Source organism: Gambusia affinis, linkage group LG16 (genome assembly GCF_019740435.1).
Source record: "Gambusia affinis linkage group LG16, SWU_Gaff_1.0, whole genome shotgun sequence".
Taxonomy (NCBI): domain Eukaryota; kingdom Metazoa; phylum Chordata; class Actinopteri; order Cyprinodontiformes; family Poeciliidae; genus Gambusia; species Gambusia affinis.
Genome location: NC_057883.1, coordinates 5,927,703 through 5,949,958, shown reverse-complemented (window position 1 = coordinate 5,949,958; position 22,256 = coordinate 5,927,703). Strand labels below are relative to the sequence as shown.

The 22,256-nt window shown below is 40.6% G+C and overlaps 1 protein-coding gene across 3 annotated transcripts in view; it reads left to right on the top strand.

Annotated features, from left to right (window-relative positions):
• Window positions 1-1,137: 1,137 nt before the first annotated feature.
• The window catches only part of slc8a3 (solute carrier family 8 member 3), a 124,142-nt gene continuing 103,023 nt past the window's right edge, over window positions 1,138-22,256 (top strand). For 2 of the 3 annotated variants that reach the window (XM_044142273.1, XM_044142272.1), the window contains exons 1-2: window positions 1,138-1,987; window positions 5,973-7,839. In XM_044142273.1, the coding sequence (XP_043998208.1) occupies window positions 6,059-7,839 (1,781 nt within the window). In that variant the 5' untranslated portion in view covers window positions 1,138-1,987; window positions 5,973-6,058. Of the gene's footprint in view, window positions 1,988-5,972; window positions 7,840-22,256 lie in introns of those variants that run through there. The other variant, XM_044142275.1, reaches the window with a different exon arrangement.

Sequence of the window (22,256 nt, the reverse complement as noted above, 5' to 3'; positions counted from 1 at the left end):
AGAAACAAATTATATGCCACATTGTTAGAATAAAATAGGAAAAAAATTTGTTACTATTTCAGTAACAGCTTATGCCTTAATCTATATTTCTCTTTTCAACAAACCCAGCGAGCTAAAGGAATGTGCCAGAATTTAACTTAGCGTATAGGATAAGTGGTGGCTGGTTTTTACATTTGTCACAATTCTTGACTTTTTGTCTGTCTTTCTGTGGTTTTGTGATGAAGATGTTCTGGTGCCCCATTAATTTGTCCCTCTAATTAATCAGAAGCACTGCTCTAAGATGAAAGTTTTTGGATTTGATTTATTTGTATACACATGTGATCGAAACAGTCATGGAATATGAAAACTGTTCTCAATTTAGTGTGCATTTAATAAAAGCTATCGCATCAAAACTCTGTAGATTTCGTAATTTTACTGAACTTCCGTAGAATAATTCACAGTAGTTTACCAGAAATGCTTACTTTTACCAAACCCATATTTTAACTGTTAATACTAATTTCTACATGCAAATTTTGACTAATATTTAGCCAGACCAAATGGATGGATATTGTTTTATTATACAGTCTGTGACATCCGCAGAATATTTTCATAGGAATGGTCAGTCTGGGCCAGTAAATAACTAAAATATATACTTTCAATAAATACATAAATTCCCACTGATTTTATATATTTATTGAATTATTTATTAGGCTTTACATTTTTATTTGTATGTTTTTGATAGAAGAAGATCACTGTATGTCTTTGTGTGAACTGAACTGGATTTTCTGTGGGACCTTTAGAATGGTCAGCGATGGGGCTATGTCCCCCCCTTCCCCCCCCTTTGGGGACGTCACTGTGTTATTTACTATAATCTTCAGGACTGACCCAGTGGTCTTCTTCTATGTGTTTATTTTAGCATCAGAGTGAAAGTCTAACTCTTCTCTCCTCCCCTCCCTCTCAGTTTTTGGGTTGCTGGGGATCCGGGGGTTTGTGTTGCTGGCTTCTCTCGCTCAGCTGATGGTGACGTAGCTGCGCGGAATCGGAAGAGTGATTTTTATTTATTTATTTATTTTTATACGACCAGAGAAGGGCTGTGAGTGTGTATGTGTGTGTGTGGGCGTGTGTGTGTGTGTGTGTGTTGGGAGGGGGGCGGTGGGGGGCGCAACCATTTCACACCTTTAACGCGTGAGCGTCTACGGCTCGGGCTTCCCAACAGAGGACGACAATCCACAGGAGGAAAAACGCACACACGCACACCCGGCGTTCCTCTCTCAGATGCGCAAAGTCTAGCACGCAGGTCTGCGTGGCAACTTCGCCGAACACGCAACGGGTGAAAAACTGCGATCGTTAACAGGCTATCGATTGCGGTTTTGTCACCGGCGCTTGATAGAAAGGCTTTTCCTCCACATCCACTGGAGCGGCATCATCATTTCCAACGCTATCGCGGAGGAGAGGAGAAGGAAGAGGAGGAGGAGGAGAGCGCTGATTCACGGCTTGCAGGAGGAGGCAGAGACGCTCGGACGGGCTCAAGAAGAAGAAGGAGATCCATCTCCCACCCAGCGTGCAGTCCTAAAATACCGAGCCACTCGCCTCCTCCTCCCCCCTCGTTACTGACAGCTCTGCGACCCACCGGCCCCGTCCTGTTCCGGCCAGGGGAGGATTCTGAGGAGGAAGGGCGCCACGGCAAGGAGAAGACGACAGGCGATCGCCCTCCCCTTTGGCCCGGTTTGATCCTCCACATTCGGCAGTACCGTGGGCAGCCTGGGGGGTGCGAGGGGGTGTGTGGGGCGGGGGATGGGGGGGAGAGAGGACCTGCACGCTCCCTCTTGTTCATGAGGACGACACGGCAGCCTCGCGGTGGGATTGTGGCGTGCGGACTATTTTAGGACCAGCTCGGCAAAAACAACAACAACAACAACAACAAGAATAAGACTAATAATAACAATAAAGGGGGCGGACGGGAGCTGCTCAGCTGTCTCTACATAAACTCACTCACATACAGATCCAGGTGAGTAATAATTACCACGCAGCCACGCAAAGTGATACATGCATTACATAAGAAAATAAATAAACAAATTAAATCAATGTTTTGTAGAATGAGACGTTCTAGATGCACATGTAGAAATGATCACATTAGAGAGTGATGATGATGAGGATGATGATGATGATGATGATGATGATGATGATGATGATGATGATGATGATGATGATGTGAGCTGGATGTGCTCCATCAGCCTGCACGCGCTTCAATCTGACCATCGTGCTGCAGACACAATCCATTACAACTGGTTCGGATGGATTCGTGAAATTCTGTCTAAATGGGTGTGACAGTCAAATAAGTGCTGTCTCAGAGAAATCTGGAGTTTTTATTTATTTATTTCATCATCATCGTCATCATTATTATTATTATTATTATTATTATTATTATTATTATTATTATTATTATTATTATTATTATTAATTTATTCTCTGCGCTTCTACACTCTTTGGAGTTGATTGGAGAGAACACACACACGCACACACACACACACGCACACGCACACACACACACACACACACACACACACACACAGAAAAGAGAGAGAGGCCTGCCTGCATCCTATAATAGGCTAAGTTACGGTGCGGACCTATGGGTGCTCCAGCAGGGGATCCCCCCTGCTGCCCCCCCCCCCCTCCTCCCCCCTCCGTGGAGGCGATGGCATCCGGCCCTCATGATGATTAATCAGCGACAGCTGAGGCTCTCGGTGTGTCTGCTGAGTCCATGTTTACGCGCATCTCAAATAGCCTCCTTAAACGAGACCCACCTCCCAAAATAGGGGAAGGAGGGAAAAGGGATCTGCGCGCAGATCATGCCGCTCGGAGCCATGTAGCAATATACCGAGTGCACAGCGACCTCTGAAACATGAAAATAAATAAATAAATAAATTCAAACAGCTAATAGTAGCTGTTTGAAATTACACATTAGTGTAACACTGTGCATGTATTTTATTTGGTGAAAAGTGTAAAAAGAAAATGTAGAAATGTAGTTTTAGCAGCTATAGAAATAAATCTTTTAGATTCCAGAAATGTTTAGAATGTGCTTACGCTACAAATTTAGATAAATTCTGACTATATATATATATACTTTAAAAAAAAATGTCACTAAATTTATCATTAGGAATAATTATAGCTTAATTAGGTTTTTGGCAGGAGTCAGTTATCAGCGGTAGCAGGTTTTAATATGGGTCAAATGGGCAGTTGCCCAGGGAGTAGAAGAGGGGTGGAGGTGTATATTTCTACTGTTCACATGCAGAGTGGGATCAATATGTTCTTTTCTACTTTTAAACTTTAATTTAGGCTATCTATATATATATATATATATATATATATATATATATATATATATATATATATATATATATATATATATATATATATATATATATATATATATATTTCATGATTACGGAGGCAGTGAACGTTAAATTGCACAGAAGTTCTGTCCCACATTTGTTGCTCCATGCTGCTGGAAAACTGGCTGAAAGAATGCTACTTTACTTTTCTTACACCTACACTCTGAATTTACATCCAGTAAGCTCTGAGCTGGTTAGCTAACTCTTCTAGCTGAAATGCGGTCGATTGACATCCAGCTTTTAAAAGGTTTGGTGTGAATTTAAAGCTGCAGCAACAGCAGGTTAGCTTTAGCGAAGCATTAGACCTGATTCTAATGCTTGGATTTTGGTTATTTATGAAAGTCTCCTTTCTCTCCTCACCGCCTGCCTGCTGCCGATTGCTAGCTTTTTGTCTCTGTGACACGTTCAAAACTAGCCATTCTGTTTTATTATTCAATCTTACTTTAAACTTCTCCACATTTTTGTCCACATTTGCTTGTCTTTGTGTTGAGATTGAATTAAATGCAAGGAGATCCTATTTACTAATGAGGCACCTATAGTTGCAGCGGATTTTATTTATGGGTGCTTGCATTAAAGAGGACAATGCAACTCTTTCCAGGTTCCATTTGGTCATTATTTTGAAACCATTTTACTTCATCTTGACAATCATGCACTGCTTTGTGTTGGCCTGTCATTTAAAATCCAGATAAAACTAAAGGAAAACTGTTAAAAAAAAAAAATCTGTGAAAGCATCAACAGTAAATACAGCAAAATGGATAAAAAATATCTAGCTTAGTCAACCAATCAGGCAGTAGGTGGCTCCTGACAATCTGGATGAAGTCCGGTTCCGTTTATCCATCCTCACCTTTCACTTTCTCCCTCTGTGCTCCAAAAACACACATTAGATTCTGATTGTGGGTTATAACAATAGCAATAGCTGAGAAAGATGTCAAAGGAAATGATTTTCAGCTACGTTCTCACTACTTTTAGTTTGACATTTTCCAGCAAAAAGAAAAAAAACACAAACAAAAAAACCATTAATTGGACTCTGCTATTAAAAGAGATGGATGGGAATAATATTAGAGGGCTGCGTAAAAGTCAGTTTGGTGACTCATTTGAATCCTTCCCATTCTGACCTTGCATCATATTAAGAGGCCGTTTCTTTTCTGTCAGAGTCAATAAATACACACTGCATTCCAAGTATGTGTGCAGGTCTGTAATCATTATTAATTACAAATCCAACAAGAATCCAATGTGGTGATATTGTTTCATTGGAGTTGTCTTTGATTGAATATTGTTACTGCTGTGATGCTGAACACATTGCATTTCCGTCAGAAAGCTGCAATATAAGCATTGTGTATTTTCTGTTGTTTCTCTTTGGCTTTATTGCAGCATCTGCATCACCTAATAAAAGAAGGTTTGGGAAGAAGCAGGCCGGTCAGCGTCACCGCTACGGCTAAAGCAATGAAAACTGTGTTACCCACTGCTTCTCAGTGCCTTCTGTTTCTCTGAAAATAGTGCTTAAGGAAAACACAATATCTTCATTTTATTCTCATCAATTTCCAGGAAGTAAACAAAAACACTTTTATGCAAAATTCAACCTTTGCTTTAATTAATAAGTCACACCTCATTCACACAGTTCCTCCCCTGTTGTTTTTGTTTGTGCTCTGCACTGCTGATTCTCTCAGGGATTGTATAGCTGGCTGCAGTCCACAGTGATGGCTCTGCTGATTCAGGAGAAAAGAAGTTCCTCGTCTCCAGCATGGGCTGCAATTCACTGTCATTCTTTTCTTTCCTCGTCCTCGTGTGTATATTGAAATCTACCATCAAAAATCCTTTTTTCCCCACATCATTCATATATATATATATGTATATAATATAAAACTTATTCATCTTATAAGGGTGATTATTGGTACCACTAAAATTGTAAAAAACAAAAAAACAAAAACAAAAAACAACTAATTAAGTAACTAAATAAATAATTGACATTCCTCTAGATGTAGACGAAGGGTGTCTGGCCAGATGTGACCGATATTAAGATGTTCAGCCCACAAGCAAAACTATTGGTGTCACTCTCAACACACACACCAATAGTGAAACACAATGGTGGCAGCATCATTGATGCAACACAGAAGTTGGTCAGAACTGACTGGAAGATGGATGGAGCTAAATACAGGCCAATACTGAGAGAAAACATAAGTCTCAAGCCGTTCAGATAGTTTAAAGCCTTGAGACTTAGGTTTTGCCTTACAACTGGACAACAAGCCTAAACATACAGCAAGAGCTGTAATGGAACCACTGAAATCAAAGCGTTTTCATGTGTTAGTGCCTACGCCAAAAAATCTAATTAAGAATCTGTGGCAATACTAGAGAATTCCTGTTCACTGGCACTCTCCATTCAAACTCAATTCAGTCAATAAATACACACTGCATTCCAAGTATGTGTGCAGGTCTGTAATCATTATTAGTTACAAATCCAACAAGAATCCAATGTAGTGATATTGTTTCATTGGAGTTGTCTTTGATTGAATATTGTTACTATTGTGATGATGAACACATTGCATTTCTGTCAAAAAGCTTCAATATAACTATTGTGTATTTTCGGTTGTTTCTCTTTGGCAGGTGGAGGGTGGAAGAAAGCACAGCCCAGTGCTGGATCCCAGAGGGACTGTTAGTGTTGCAAGGCCCCTTAAGACGAAGAAGGGTGCATGGAGGGTTCAAGGCCTCTAAAACCAGGGACATCAGCCTGTCTCTGGTTGGGGCTGGTCTCTGTGACCGTAGCTTTCCTTTGTACAGAGGCCCGGACTACTCCGAGCCCTTTACTCAGCCCCAACAATGCCACCTGCAAGGGCAACTCAAAATGTCAAACAGGGATCATCCTCCCCATCTGGTATCCCGAGGATCCGTCCATGGGAGACAAGATTGCTCGGGTCATAGTCTACTTTGTGGCCATGATCTACATGTTTCTAGGTGTGTCCATCATTGCCGACCGTTTCATGGCAGCCATTGAGGTCATCACCTCCCAAGAAAGAGAAATTGTCATCAAAAGGCCCAATGGGGAAACAACAACAACCACAATTCGGGTGTGGAATGAAACAGTTTCCAACCTTACTCTCATGGCCTTAGGCTCATCTGCCCCCGAGATTCTGCTCTCTGTGATTGAAGTTTGCGGACATGAGTTCAAATCTGGTGAACTTGGTCCATCGACAATTGTTGGCAGTGCAGCCTTCAATATGTTTGTCATCATTGGCCTTTGTGTGTCCGTCATTCCCCAAGGTGAAGTGCGCAAGGTCAAACACCTAAGAGTTTTCTTTGTCACAGCAGGCTGGAGTATCTTTGCTTACATCTGGCTCTACATGATCCTGGCTGTTTTTTCTCCTAATGTAGTCCAGGTCTGGGAAGGACTAGTCACACTATCCTTTTTTCCCATATGCGTCCTACTCGCCTGGGTAGCAGACAGACGACTGCTCTTCTACAAGTTTATGCATAAGAAATATCGCACTGACAAACACAGGGGCGTCATTATTGAGACAGAAACAGAACGCTCCAAAGGGATTGAGATGGACGGCAAGATGGTCAACTCTCACTTTATGGATGGAAGTGCAACCAGTAATCTGATTGGTTTGATTGAGAGCAAAGAGGTAGATGAGTCCCGTCGGGATATGATTCGAATCTTAAAGGACCTAAAGCAGAAGCACCCAGAGAAAGATCTTGATCAGCTGGTTGAGATGGCTAATTACTATGCTCTCTCACATCAGCAAAAGAGTCGTGCCTTCTACCGTATCCAGGCAACTCGAATGATGACAGGCGCTGGGAATATCTTGAAGAAACATGTAGCAGAACAAGCAAAGAAGAGTGCCAGTGTGCAAGAGGTGCACGTGGAGGAACCCGAAGAGTATGTGTCTCGGATAGCATTTGAGCCTGCTGCCTACCAGTGCCTTGAGAACTGCGGTGCTGCTATCCTGACTATCACCAGAAAGGGTGGTGACATCAACAAGACGATCTACGTGGATTATAAAACAGAGGACGGATCAGCTAATGCTGGAGCAGACTACGAGTTCACAGAGGGCACAGTGGTGTTCAAACCAGGGGAGATAATCAAAGAAATAAGCATTGGCATCATAGACGATGACATCTTCGAAGAGGACGAGCACTTCTTTGTGCGTCTCAATAATCTCCGGGTCTTGGAAACTGAAGACGAGGTGTTGTCTGCCAACAGTCTCCCATACCCAATGGCCATCCTAGGATTTCCCACTGTGGCTACGGTGACCATTCTGGATGACGATCATTCAGGCATTTTCACCTTTGAGAGTAGCTCAGTTCACGTCAGTGAAAGCATCGGCATTATGGAAGTGAAAGTGCTGAGGGCTTCTGGAGCAAGGGGAACTGTCATTGTGCCTTATCGCACAGTGGAGGGACTGGCCAAAGGCGGAGGGGAGGACTTTGAAGACACCTATGGAGAACTTGAGTACAAAAACGACGAGACCTGGTAAGAAGAATCCTCTTCTTTTTGTAGAAGTTAGTTTTCTATGAAGTTTTATTGGCTCATGTTCATTGGTCAGTGGTTGATTATTATGGATCAAGGCTTCTAGATCTAAAATACAATGTGTTTTGGACACATAGTTAAATAATATAACTTGAGAATTATTTCTTCGACAATCTTGATTTCTATTTTATATTGCATTTAAACATGCAAAAGCTTTACTGTCTATGACGTAAGCTTTAGTGCTTTTTAGCAGTCTGCAGGAAACGGCATTTTGTTTTTGATCCAAAGGCTCAGCTCATTCTTTGACACACATTAATACAAATGTTACCTATTTCTGTGGCATTTCCACTCACCACTTTGTGAACTTTGACTCCCTGTTTTTCTCTCATTAGTTAGACAGCAAACGCCCCTGTCTGACCCTTGTTTTTTTCTGTGTGGAGAGTTTTCCTCTCATCAGACAACTTCAGCAGCAGCCGCCTGTTTTTCATGTGCTGGAGTTTCCATGCAAGTGTGGAAACAGGAAGTCCTGAAGTAACCCTCTCTTTGCCCTTCAACTCCCTGCTGCTTTGTTTTCTCCATCCCTGGAGTTTTGCACGTTTTCCCTGTGTTCTTTCACGCCTTGTCAGCTTCCTCTGACAAAAAAAATAAAATAAAAATCAGAGCGGATGGATAGAAGCCTAGTTAGAAGAGATTCACTTCCAAGGTCAAAGGTCTGGCTTTGATTTATATAATCAGTGTGTGACAGTGTTTTGCGTTTGATGGTGGATGGTGTTGAAATGAATTATGACACGTGAAGGTTTAGCCATCAATAAAAATCCTGTGATTGGTAATGATGTCTTATGTAAAGTGGGTATGTCATGTGGTCTTGTCAGCTATACCATCTGTCTATGATACTGGACTACAACAAACATAGTCATGCAACATTTGGTAGTGTTAAAACGAACGTAGCAAACTGTGCTGCAGCATGGAGAGCGTTTGTCGATTGGACAACATTTCAGCACATGTTCCTGAGACGTTACGATTCTGGCGTCTCTGGAATGCAGCTTCACAGGCACTCGTGTTGTACATGTTGACCTACAGCCACTTAACCACAGAGACAAGTGTCTGCTGTTCCCCGATTCTCTACCAAATGGACCTAACTGGCAGAGACTGGGCTGCAGTGTGAGGGCTGAGACAGCCCCGGAGAACAATGGCAGGGAGATGAGTGTTGGGTGATCAGCATGCTCCAGGGACCTGCTGAGCACTCTGGATTTTACTTGATTTATGTGGGGGAGGCTTTTGGGTTGGACCTACAGGCTGCTGAGGGAATACAAGGAGGAGATGTGGTGATGCAGTTGTGATGATGATGGTTTATTGATCTGCTTGCTGTGTTGCATATCGCGCTGAATGTTAGAGTCTCACATAGTGCCGCACTTCTCTACCAAGGGGATGCAAATCCAAGAAAAAAGGCATGCTGTATTTGGTTAACTCTGAGAGATCTTGAACATAATCAGACTGCATAAGAATTTGCTGAATATTTAGTGGGGAAAGAATGACAAAATTGCAGAGCGCTGTTGAGGAACACTCGTCTTTCCTTAGAAAAACGGTGTAGTTAATAACCAATGTGTTCAGTGGCAGGGCTACTTATTAGCAAAGAAAGCGATAACATCCCTCTCTGGATTCGGCTGCTGTGCATCAGAATGAATCAGTTCGCATCAATTTTGACACCAATGAGAATGTCTTAAAAGATCTTTTGCATAAATATTGACTGTTAGAAATTATTTATTTTGAAAACCATGTTACACATTACAGAGAAAATCTATTTAAGCTGTGAGCAGTCAAATGAAACCTTTATTTCTAATAACACAATGTTCCTATGAATTAATTTTTTTTGCATACCACTTGATGAAGCCATGCCAGCTGTTTTCCCAGTTTTCAGGCTCAGATGTACTGCTGCTTTGGTCCTTTTATGACCCAGTTCTGGCATGAACATCACCATTGTTCCTGTCTTACTTCTACTTCCTTCAGCAGCTTCCACTCACCACAGTTCTTCTTTTAAATAGTGGGAGTCCCTATAAATGAAATCAGCCTGTTGTATTGATTCAACAGAAGCTGCAACAATTTCAAACAAATCGACTGAAGACAATTCAGCTAATTAGTTTGAATAGCTTGAGTAAATAGAAACGGAAGATTTCAAACGATGATGTCATTTGTTAAGAGTAAAAGCTATCCAAATCACAAATTAGCACCGATTAATCATATTATTGGGGTTGAGGTTCAATAGCCTGATTACTGTATTACCAGAAAAATCAAGGAATGACCAAAAAAAACCCAATTTGACAAAGTGAGGCTAAAAGAAGTCAAAAAGCAACACATTGCCCTCCAACCTAAAGAATTGTCATAACAGATAAAAACAGTCATTGACATGGTTCAGTCTGCAAAGAGATACAATGCCAGATGACCAAAGTTATTATGGAGCCAATATTCTTAAACCAGGAACTATTATGGCAAAAAAATAAAACAAAAAATCATTATGATATTAAGCAAAAAATAATCAAAACTGTTGAATGAAATAGCTACTATAAAACAATGTGATGTAATATAAACCAAAATATGGTGGAACTAATTCAGTTTAATTCCTAATATAATGAAACTGTCTCGCTGAAATCCACGTAGAAGACTGGATCTGGGTTTGAGCTGCGCTTTTGCAGAACTCCCAACACTTCCAACACTCTTACATTATAAAAACAAAAAGAGAGAATGATCTTTTTTTTTTTTTTTTTTTTTAAAACGTTGCCAAATTGTATGACTTTATCCACAGTCATACCAAAAGTTTGACAGGAACATCTCCAAAATGTTAATTTTCTCAGGGAAAAGGAATATTTCTACAATTCAAAGAAGACAAAATTATGTTGGTTCTTCTGCAACCTAGAAACTTCTCCTTGGAGTCATTTTTCTCTCTCTGTGGGACAAAGAGATTGTTATAAAACGTGTTTGCCTCCGCTGCCCTACATTCATATTTAACCAGGGAAATGTTATATTTTCTCTTGCCAGAAGGAGTTCCTCTGTTACAAGGTTAAAACAGTTCTTGGTGTGAAGCCATCGTAGTGAATAGATGAAGTGTGTGAGAAGAGGCCGAGTGTTTAATGCCCTTCAGCACAATTAGATCACACAATTCTCTCTATCTGGTTCCCTTTAGCACCTCCTTTTGCTGGTTATTTTGCTATCGACCACATATAAGACTGCGATACGGCTGTGGGCATTTGTATGCAGTTTATGTAAATGTCTGCTTTCAGTAGTTTATTTAATTGTTGCTTTTGTGTTTTAGGGGATTGGATATTTGTGCAAGCCGGTATTTTATTCCTCCATGTTTTTACACTTTTATACCCATGCATAGGGAAGATGATACCACACAATCATATTCAATAAATCACAGTATCATTGAAAACTTCATTTACCTCATTAACATTAAAGATTAATTACACACAGAATGATATTTTTGTGATGACTGTGATGATTTTCCGCTTACAGCTAATGAAAAATATTACATTTAAGATTAACATGTTACATCAGACCATAAAAAACCCCCAAACACTTTTAACACAGAAATGTGGGCTTAATGACAACAATGTCTGTTACGGCCGGGAACCAAATGTTATTTTCAAAAAGTACTTTTAATCTGTGAATCTCATCAGAACACATATTTTAATTTATTAGATGTGACTGAAGGCACATATTTGCATCCATTCATTTGGTGTGCTAAAATTTTAGTGGAAAAGTTTAGTAGAAAATACAGCTGCATTATTAAGTATGTATTGCTTTATCGAATTTGGATTAAAGCTTTATGCTAGTGGTGCTCCAACTGTGTTACAGCAGACCGGACGGCCCTGCAGAGGACAGTGAGGGGCACTGAAAAGGCCAATGGGTTGGCCCTCACTTCCTCCACTAGAAACTGTTAAAAGAAAACTGAAAAGCTGTTAAAATGATTGACCTTTGGTCATCGCAGTTATTTTCTCCTGTCTGTCAGTTTTTAAAGGGGAGGTATTATGCAAAATCAACTTTTTTGAGCTTTATAACAGGTGATAATGGCGTTCCGTCATCAAACACACGCTTCAGAGTATGACTCTTTCATACGTGTTTAAGGAATCCTTACATCTCCCGTGGCAACCATTCAGGGGTGCCTAAGAACTTGTTTATTTAATGAGTTCCCTAGAGGCAGTAGCAAATAGTATTAGGCTACGTTCACACTGCAACCTGAAGTGACCCAATTCCAATTTTTTTGATGTGGTCGTTCACACTTATAAAAAACTGTGACCTGTATAGTTCTCCAGTGTGAACTGCAAACAAGACCTGAAAGTGTGGCAACAAAGGGCACAATAGCGTCACACACAGAGCTTGTGCTCGTTCAGTGTTTGTGGAAGCAAACATGGATGCTAACGGTGGAGCAGAGCTTATGATTTTAAAGTTGTTGTCCGACCGGAGCCAGCATGTAAACAAATTCATCCTCGTTACAGTTTGCCATGGTTGTTGTTTTTCTTTCTGCTAGCGTATATCAGGACTCAGAATAGTGACGTTTGTCGAGTATCAGTGACATTCAGGTCGGAGGAATGCGACCTGGTTGTTAGGTCACATTTGAATCGGATACCCAAAGTGGCGTGGGTCGCATTCGAAAACAATCTGACCTCTGTTGTTCAGACTGTCATGAAATAATCAGAATTACGAGGTCGAATTACGATAAAAAATTTTTTTTAAATCGGACTGCAGTGTGAACGCAGCCTTAGCCTGGTGGAACGGCACAAATGTTGAACTACAACACTCCTAAAACGGATATAAGTGGCATCATGAAGCAGCGCTGTTGTGATGACATGCTGAAGGCGGAGTGTCTGAAAGCGTAGCAGCGTCTTAAAGAGACAGAGGCCAGTTTCATAGTGTCAGATACGGCTACTATGGACAGTGAATTTTCCTATGTGTATATGTTTTCCATATATGCAGCAGCAGTCACTTGGGTGTACTGTATAGTGACGCTATTTCTCACTGGACTGTACCCCTGTTTGGTATGAAAACAATAAAATGACAACAAATTAAAATTCCTGTTGGTGGTTTTGCCGCTAAGTCCACATAAAGAAAGATAATGATAATTAAATGCCTCTCCTCCCTTTAGTGGCTCATAGAAGCAGGATTAAGTGTTGCGAATGGGGACGGGGCCTCGCCACACATCCTCAAAGGATTCATATTCTCCTACAGGTGAGATGGTGTGCAGTCCAGAGATAGCTTTGTTAATAAAATCAAGTAAATTTTTTTTAGGAGGGTTGGGGATGGAGCAGTGTGGGGGGAGGTTTAATCTCTGTGATGACTCTGATTAACATTTAGGCCTCCTGAGAAAACTATCTCCAGGCTGGGAGCTGCCTGTGTAAAGCTGCAGAGAATATTAAAGTAATAAAGGTGGCCAGGTTGGGTTTCCTTATTGAGCCGCTGAAGATAACACCGCTGAGAAGCTCCATCCCTGGAGAGGCCGATGTTTAACTGGACTCATAAACAAATGAGTGGTGCGCAGCAGACGGACCAGAATCACCAGGAGTATTTGTGGTCGTGGTTGGAAGGGGGAATGAATCTTCCCGTGCATTCACATGCAACCTGTAAAGATTTGTAATTGGGGCGATGATAAAATGCGCGATTTTTGACTTTTTGTAGGCGCCGAAGTCTTTTCCTGAAACGTTTCCTTTGGTGTTTCTGGAATATGTAAGGCGCTACCCCCTCCTGGCATCATGACTGACAGGACACATGTTTACTCTGATCCTCGACCTGCTGAGCGAGGCAGCTTTCCCCCCAGCCAGCACTTTTCCATATAGCCCAGAATGGACCCACGGGGCTTACCTTACCCGCCTGCAGCCGGTCCCCTGACTCCGCCTGGATCGTCTTGAGCTCAGCTTATCATATTCACGGCCGCCGCTTTCTTTTCTTTCATTAAGGCTATAATCTCTGGTCTCTGAAATGATATCTTTCTGTTTTTGGTTGTCGTGTTTTGTTTTGGGGTTTTTTTTTTGTCTGTAATTTGTTGGAATTGTTTCAGTAGTATTACTCAGTTTTCTTCATCACTGTTTGAATGTAGTTAAAATAAAACTGGTTTTGATTTAAAAGAAGGGTCATGTTGTGATGACATCCTGGAGAACAACACTGTTTGTATCAGTCCACTCAGTCAATAGCTGTGTTTCCATTGACCATGTAGTTATGCAATTTGAAATTACGAGAATAAATTCACTTAATAGAAACGTCCCAACATAAAAAAAACACACAAAAAAAACAAAACATTTTTTGATAAAAGGTTTTTGTGCTAAGATGAGGTGGTCTTTCAAAATTGGTGTAGTTTGCAAAACTACAATGGAAACAGTTTTTTCACGTCACATGAGTCACATGATCAACAACTGGATGTTAGTGATGGTGGAAAAGATGAAAACGACGACAGGAAGTAATTCAAGGATGAACTCCGTTTTTTAATGACTGAACAAACTTATTCACATCCGATTTTAAATACATTTCTTTGTTAATTGGAACACCTCAATTGCAAAATTGCGTTTTTTGTTTTGTTTCTTATATACACATGAGCGGAATAGTAAAGCTTTATGCACATTTGTAATGGAAACGCAGCTAATGTGACTTTTGGTAATGTCATTTTCTTTCAGTAGTTTTTGCCGTATTTCATGCCAATATTTTGGCTTCACAGAGTCTAACTCTTAACAAAATTTTCTTGGATTATGCCAGAGACTGCACTTTTCTGGCTGTTATTTAATAGTTTTTTTGTGAAGTTAGCTTCTATATCAGTAAACAATGAGCCAGCGGTCATAATCTTCTGTCTGACTGGCATCCAAAATCATGGATTTGATGTTTGGTAATGATTCATAAAGAAAGGGAACATGTAACCTGAGTTGATTAATGCTGTGGTTGATCTTCATTAAAAAAAAGATAACCTAAGAAAATACAAATTAAAAAACAAACAAACAAACAAAAACACTGCTTTTAAACATTTATTTAACTATGGGGAAAAGTTACACAAACCAAACTAATTTGGTTTGTAACAATTTAATTTTATTTTTACGTTGTTCATCAATTTGAATTTATCTTAAAACTGCTTTATAAAAAAAGAAGTTTTTTAACTACTCCTTTTTTGTTAATCTCATCCAGGCTGGATTCCTGCCTGACTGGTACAGATTATATGTACAGATTACTGACAGATCCTCACCTGTAAGAACTGAAATCCAGCCAAAGTGTTTCATCAGACCTTCATTCACACCCTAAAAACCCTTCAATGTGGCTGAATTAAGAAATTCAGTGGGTTAAATTTCCTCCACAATGATTTGAAAAACTCACTGGCAGCTATCACAAGAAACAACAAGTTATCAGGTTTAGAGGAATAAGACAGGGTTGGTTCACACAGCTTTCCCCCCAGATTAATGAAATTATTTGGATATTCCCTTTATTTCTTTCAGAATTTGTTTGATGATCTGGAACATGAAGCAACAACAAATAAGAAAAAAACCCCAAGAGAGAAATCTACTATAATGAAAACGCTGATTTTTGTACAATAAAAAAAAAAATGTAATAAATAAATAAATGGCCACAGTGGAATAAGCCCGACTCAGAGTGAATGTTGTGATCGTCCCGGGCCTGAAACCGGAGCACGGCGCGGTATCCGATGTGGCTCTTGAATTAGTGTCTGCCAGTTTGTGAGTACACAGTGCTGGCATTCTGATGCTGCCTTCAATCATGTTCCTGCTTCACGCCAGCAGATTTCTATTTTTAACTCGCTAATATCTGCAGGTTGTCCATAACCTTTGGGATTCTTCATGAGACACCAAAGACAAATTAAGATTAATGATGATGAACAACATAGCAGGTCAGCTATCGATGCGATCTGTGTGTAACAGCCATCTTGCAGTGCAATGCATTGGATGAAGAAGAGCAGACTGTCACAGAACCTTACAACTAAAAGCTATTTTTGAGAGTAATATAAGTCAAAGTACCCAACAAAAGACTCACACTCACACACACACACACACACTACAGGAAAGTATCTGTAGTGTCAGTACATGCTCTGAGAGAACAAGAAAAATTCAGTCCAGATTCCAGCTGGTGACCTGCTACTTGTGAGGAATCGGTGCAGCAAAGAACCAACAATAACTGCAGGAACATCAAACCTACAGGACCAACGGAGTCTCCCGGTTGCCCCTGGCGATGTTAGATTTGAAACAGCAGCATATCTGTCCTTAATGGCCTGCTTTATGTAGCCATCAAAAGTGTTGCCAACAAAGAAGGGAAGGAATTCTTTAAATGTAAATTTTGTGGTGTGTTGTGATTGGTCCTGGAGTGTTGATGTCTTAAATCGTCGGAGCGTCTTCCTCCAGTCACAAATGTTTCTGTGGCACTTCACTCCAAAATATTTATGGATTTTTTTTCGTTCAGCATACATAAAATAATGTTGGAAGGACAACATGGCTTTGGAAGATGAAGTAGTGAGGATAAGTGCTACTTGACATGCTATTGGCTGGCGTTTTCAAAGCAGCCAACCCAGCAGACATATTAATTTTCCTGGGCACTGATTGGCTGTAACCCAAAGAGCGAAGAGAAGGGACACTGTGGTAGTGCCAGGACAGTTTCCACTGCGCAAATGAAGACATATTGAGATTTATTTGGTGTTTGTACTATTAAAATAAGCAGTTATGAACGTTTTTAGAGGTGGTATCAAGAATTCAGGGTTTTTAACTGTTCACATCCAGCTGTTGTTCCCAACACCTGAAAACACAGAAGTTTAACTCTAATACTTGTAATAAACCCGTAGAGATTTTCTTGAAAAGAGAATTATTTCCAATTTACAATGTTTCTTTGTTTGTTTGTTTTTTTTAATGCCAATACATTTTTTTTCTTTAGGAAACACAATTTATAGTTAGCTTTCCCATTAAACAGGATTTATATACATTTTCCTTTTTTTTTGTGTGTGTGTGTGTGTGTGTGTGTATAGGTGACTTCACATTGTGGGGTTTTAATATTTGAATACAAAATGATTTGGAGCTGACATCTAAACTGTTTTTAGCATCTTACATTAGCATTACTAGCTTGTTTATTTTAAGAGAAAAAGTAAGTGTTTGTCTGGTACGTTGGTGTTTTAGCCAGATGCTAACTGGGTTCTTCTGTTAAAAGGTAGACTCTTCAAAGATATTGATACTAATACAATCTAAGTATTAAAACAAGGCAAAACTACTAAAAGCCAATCATGAAGCACATGGCATAAAAACACAACACCAAAAAACTACAGCTAATTATAAGTAAGTGAAGTGTAAACAGTAGCATTGTAAACATCAGTATACCCAACAACACCTGAACCACCTGGGTCCAAACTTTGGCTTTGTGGGCCAAAAAAAAAAAAGGTATTTATTATCATCTTTATGTTCTAAACTTAAAAAAGTTCAGTTTTTTGTTTGCTTGTAGTAAATGGAAAAAAAAAGATTCCTGATGCCTGTAGGGTCATTAATGGATAAAATGTACGGTTTCATTTTATCCATTAACGTTCAGAAGCTCCGTTTCCGTTAGTAACGAGTGCAAAAAGAACCCACAGTTTAGCAATTTCTGTTTCCATTAAATTAGAAGCGCAATTTAAAATCACTCATTGAATTAGTTCGTCATGACGTCATGACGCCCTCGTCCTCAAACTGCTTCCTGTCGTCTTCCCTGTGGTTTGCGCCAGTGGCAGCTTCCTGTTGTTGATCATGTGATTGTTGTGATGCGTAAAAAGCATCTGCATTGCAAAATGAACCGATTTCGATATGGCAAAAGAAAAGAAAAACACCACATCCTAAAGGCAAGACTTTTTTTTATTTTAAATCAAAAAATTAGTATTTTTTTTAATTGCCGTGTTTCCATTGAGCAAATGTATTTTCAAAATGTCAAATTGGTCAATTTGAACGCAGCTGGAGTGTTCGTTGTCTCAGCTTTGTACTGCAGTTGATGATGTTTCCATCCATGTCAGGAGACACATAAATAAAACATTTGCTCTTGAGAAATGGACAGAGTCTGGCCGCGGTCAATATGGGTCACCGTTCCCATTTCGTCCGCCTCTCGCCACGGCGGCCCTTCCTGCCCGCGCAACTATTTCTAGCATCTGCATACGTTGATAAAGGTCAGTCCCGCTCCGTGGCTCCTTCCTGCATGCACAGAGCAGCGGCTTTAAAAGCAGAAATCAATACGGCTCACAATGAACGGAGCCACGAATCCAAAATGCTGCAGGAGGCGGCAGCGGCGCCGCATTTCCCTGCCCTCGTCTTTTTTCATCTTCCACAGACAAAAAACGTTAAAAGCGTGTGAAAACGCAAGATGTTTTTGTAAATCTTTTAAAGCAGTCAGCTGATTTCAATGTGAGAATTTTTGCTGCCGGCACCGGATGTCTGGCCAATGTACAAGTGAACAACTCTGAAGGCAGATGGAAGCAGTAAAGCTGAAGGAATGAATTTAAATCAAGGTTTTTTTTGTTTGTTTTTTTTTCCATCATGGAAGTCTGAAAACCTCCATTCCTCCCCAAACACATCCTACCTATTCTATCCATAATCTGCATATAAATATTATCTCTAATTAGATGGTATATTGTATTGTCTGGACTATTTACAGTGCACATACACAGTGTTAAATTCTTCATTTGATTTTTATTGTGATTATCAGATTTGATATGACATTTTTATGCAGCAGCGATTTCTGTTTTCTAGATTTTACGAAGTGCTTTCACTCTTTTGTTTTAGATTTCCTCAAAACGACAGTTTTCTTCAAGTTTTTTTCCCGGCATTTGTGTTATAGATGGTTTGTACAGAAGCATAGCAGGGGGATGGTAGGCAGGAAAAGAGAAAGAAAAAAGAAGCAAAAAAATAATAATTTGAGATTAATCTCAGAAATTTTCTAGAAAAAACCTTTGGAAATTTCTGAGTTTGAAAAGTTTTACATTTTTGACTATGGAAAGTTAGAAATTTCCTTGTCAGAAATTTGTTTGGCAGAAATTTACTCCTCCTTCTCTTCTATCTACATGCTGTTGTAATACTTTGACTTGACGACTCCAAAGAAAGGATGTTACCTTCAACAATTTTACCAACATTGTTAAATTTGCAGGGTGTAGTTAATCTGCAGTGTAGGGAATGTTTTCTCCGTGCCGCTCCGTTGTGAGCATCGCTCTGGTCTCCTGTTGTTCTGGTGGATGAAGTCATGAGTGCTGCTGTCAGAAAATGTAAGAAAACTTCTGCAGTTGCCTACAATCTGTTGTTGGAGTTCTTTATACTTCTTCTGGGAGCAAACTTCCCTGGACATCTCCTCTGTTAGTTTTCCCACACAGTCTGCTTGACTGTCGGCTGATTTACTCCATATAGTTTCAGAAATGGCATCCTTCCCGGCCTGAGTGCTGAGTCTTTGTTGAATTTTTTCACAATATCCGACCATATTTTTGTCTCTAAAATGCCCTGGAAAAAGCTCACATGGATGTTCTCATCGACATCCAGGTCTTTGCTTTCTGAATGTTGCTGTGTTTAAAAACCAGACTAATATTTAGTAGAGGCAACAATAAAGATATCCTTCCTTTTTATGTAAGAGTCTTTTAGCTTGAAGTGCAAAGATTCACTGGGCTACATGGCTTCTATTTTTGACAAAAGGGGATTTTGAGGTCAGAAAAAACAAAAAGAGTCAGTAGTTTTTAATGATTTGCTTAGATGGAAATCCAAAAGGTTGGGGCGAGGGGACAGTAGTGATCTGAAGGTTTGTTTCTTGCTTTGATTAGGACTGTAGACTCATCCTCTCTGCAGCCCTCCATCCCTGCAGCAGCGGGGCTCATTCTCTGCTCCCTGAACAGATATTTGCTGTGATCTCACTCCAGTTTTCCTGTGTGGACTTTCCACTCGTCCCACAGCGGCCCCTCTTCCCCTCCTCTCCTGTCGGAGCGAGCTGGGGCTGGGGCTGGGGCCGGTATGCTTTGCCTGCAGCTCGGGGGACCTCCTTTAGGGAGGAACTTATTTTTCCAATAATAATCCCAGGGTGCTGCAGCAGAAAATGCGCCAGAATGCATCAGTAGTTTCCTCGCCTTATCCCCCCTTCTCGCGCACACACACACACGCACACACACACACACCCACGCATACACACACACACTACATCCTGTCCCTCCACATCCACTCTCAACCGCCTAGAAGTGGAGAAGCAGGCGTGACCTCGGCAGGGAAATATGGCTGATCTGTGGTTTAAGATGAAGCGAAGGCGTTTCTGCAGCACCAGCAGGACGTCTGGAAGGATGTTTGTTGTGTTTATTCACAGCCAGGATTCTCTACTTTAACTTGGGACTCTGAAGATATTTTTTACAACAAGGCAGAACTTGGACAATTCTTCAATGTGGAAGAGTTGAGCAAGTTGTGTAACTTCATGTGTAATTTTTTTGCAGACTCTTTATTTTAACCTTTTGGGTTTTTGTTTATTTTTGCAAATAAATTCTTATAATTGTTCAGTCAAACTGGTTTATGTTTGAATCCCCATGCTAGTATAACAGGATGAAGTTTTCCCAGTGATCAACTTTAGAAATGCGCAGGTCGGAGACGTCTGGCCAATTTCTGACCACCGTTTTTGTTTTTTCTTTTGGAAGGTTCTGACCTCGCCAGGTTTACGTGGTTTGATTTCTCAATAGAATGATAAATAGCAAACTTTTTTCAACACAGGACATTTTTGAAAAACAAAAATACAGCCAAGTTTAACAAAAAACTGATCAAAATTTCTGAGATGTCTCTCTCTGCATCACAAATCCTCCAAATTATCCAACTGAGGTATTTATATAAGTAAAAATAAAAATTGGGATGCAGAAATAGACATTTTTTTAACATGTCTTTCCCATATCTGCAATGGGGCAGATATTAATAATTGGACAAGTGACAGTGGTGGTTATGCAGAGCAGGATTGATGCAGGTTCTTTTTTACAGAATCCAGATGTTAATCTCAGATTGCTGCATCTCTACTTTAGCTTCCTCAGATTTCATTTTTGGAAAACCTCACTGTTAATAAAATCTGATGGATCTTCTTCCATCAGTAACAACTTCCACACAGACTGGCGTCGTCATCCGCACCGTCTGTCTGTGCTGTCATGATTTGTGGTGGAGAGGTGGTGAGGTAGCAAACGGAAACCCAGGGCGTAGTGAAAAATGATGTTGATTGGTGAAAATGTCCAAAGCAATCCAAAAACCAGGCAGCACGGCAGAGCAAAATCCAGGGCTCAGCACCGGTAGCACTGGATACACGAATGACTAGAGACGTAACAAGACGTACACAGACGGAGGACCCGACAAGGACACAGAGACACAGGTGACACTAAATACACAGAGGGTAATCAGGGAACAAGACACACCTGGGAACTAATCAAGGGGAGACAGGACAACACAGAGACTCAGACACACAGGAAACTGAAATAAATACACAGAAAAACATGGAACATGACATGTGCGTGTGCACGGTGCGTTCACTAACGGCAAAAAAAAGGTCGTTTTTACTTTTCCGACGCGCTGGTCAAAGGTCAACTTCGGCCACTAGCTGCAGCTTCTGTAAATCAAGCTTTCTGGAAAAAAAAAAAAAGCCAGGAGAACGGAAAATCTTTTCCTCCATGTGCAGGTCTTACTTTCTCTTCCGTCATCGTCAGGACACACGCTCATTAACGAACACAAGCGAATTGTAATTACATGGACGAATGGGTTTCACCACGTTATGGAAATTGCGATTCCTAATGAGGATTTTGTGACTCTGTGAATCATGTTAATCTGGTGGAGGGGCAAACCCAACTTTACTGCTCAAAAATTTAAATTTCAGGTGGTCACGCGCAATCGGAGCGTCCTTTTGTCGGTGATCTGAGAACAACACGATTGGTTATTCTGTAAATCTGGAGGCCCTATCGCTGATCGTTCATAACGGCACAGAAACAGGAAGGATGCCGCGTTCCTGCTAACCCCCGTTATTAATGCTCAAGCGGAAGACCGTGAATGTTTTTGTGCGAGCAGAGATGAAATCTCAGGATGATCATATTAACCTCTGACTTTGACCGCCGCCTGCCGGTGTGCGTCTCTTCCACGGAGCAGGGAAACGCCCTGAAACGGGCTGAGAAAACGGAGGGCAACCAACTTCCTCCACACATCAGAGCGAAACCCAGAGACTGGTTCAAAGAGACGCAGCTCCCGATCCGCTCCTCGCCGCTTTTTCTTTCTCTCCTCACATTCCGTCAGACATCGGATCCCGTTTTCATTTAGTTATATATATGTATATATTATACCGTTTGTCTCCCTGTGGATTTTGAGGGCTTTCCCACCAAGTCGATGTTTCAGTTCTTCGTTTCATTCATGTCTCTCTGCTTTGCCTTCTCACAGAAGTGACATAGTTTTTTTTCTTTTTTAAAA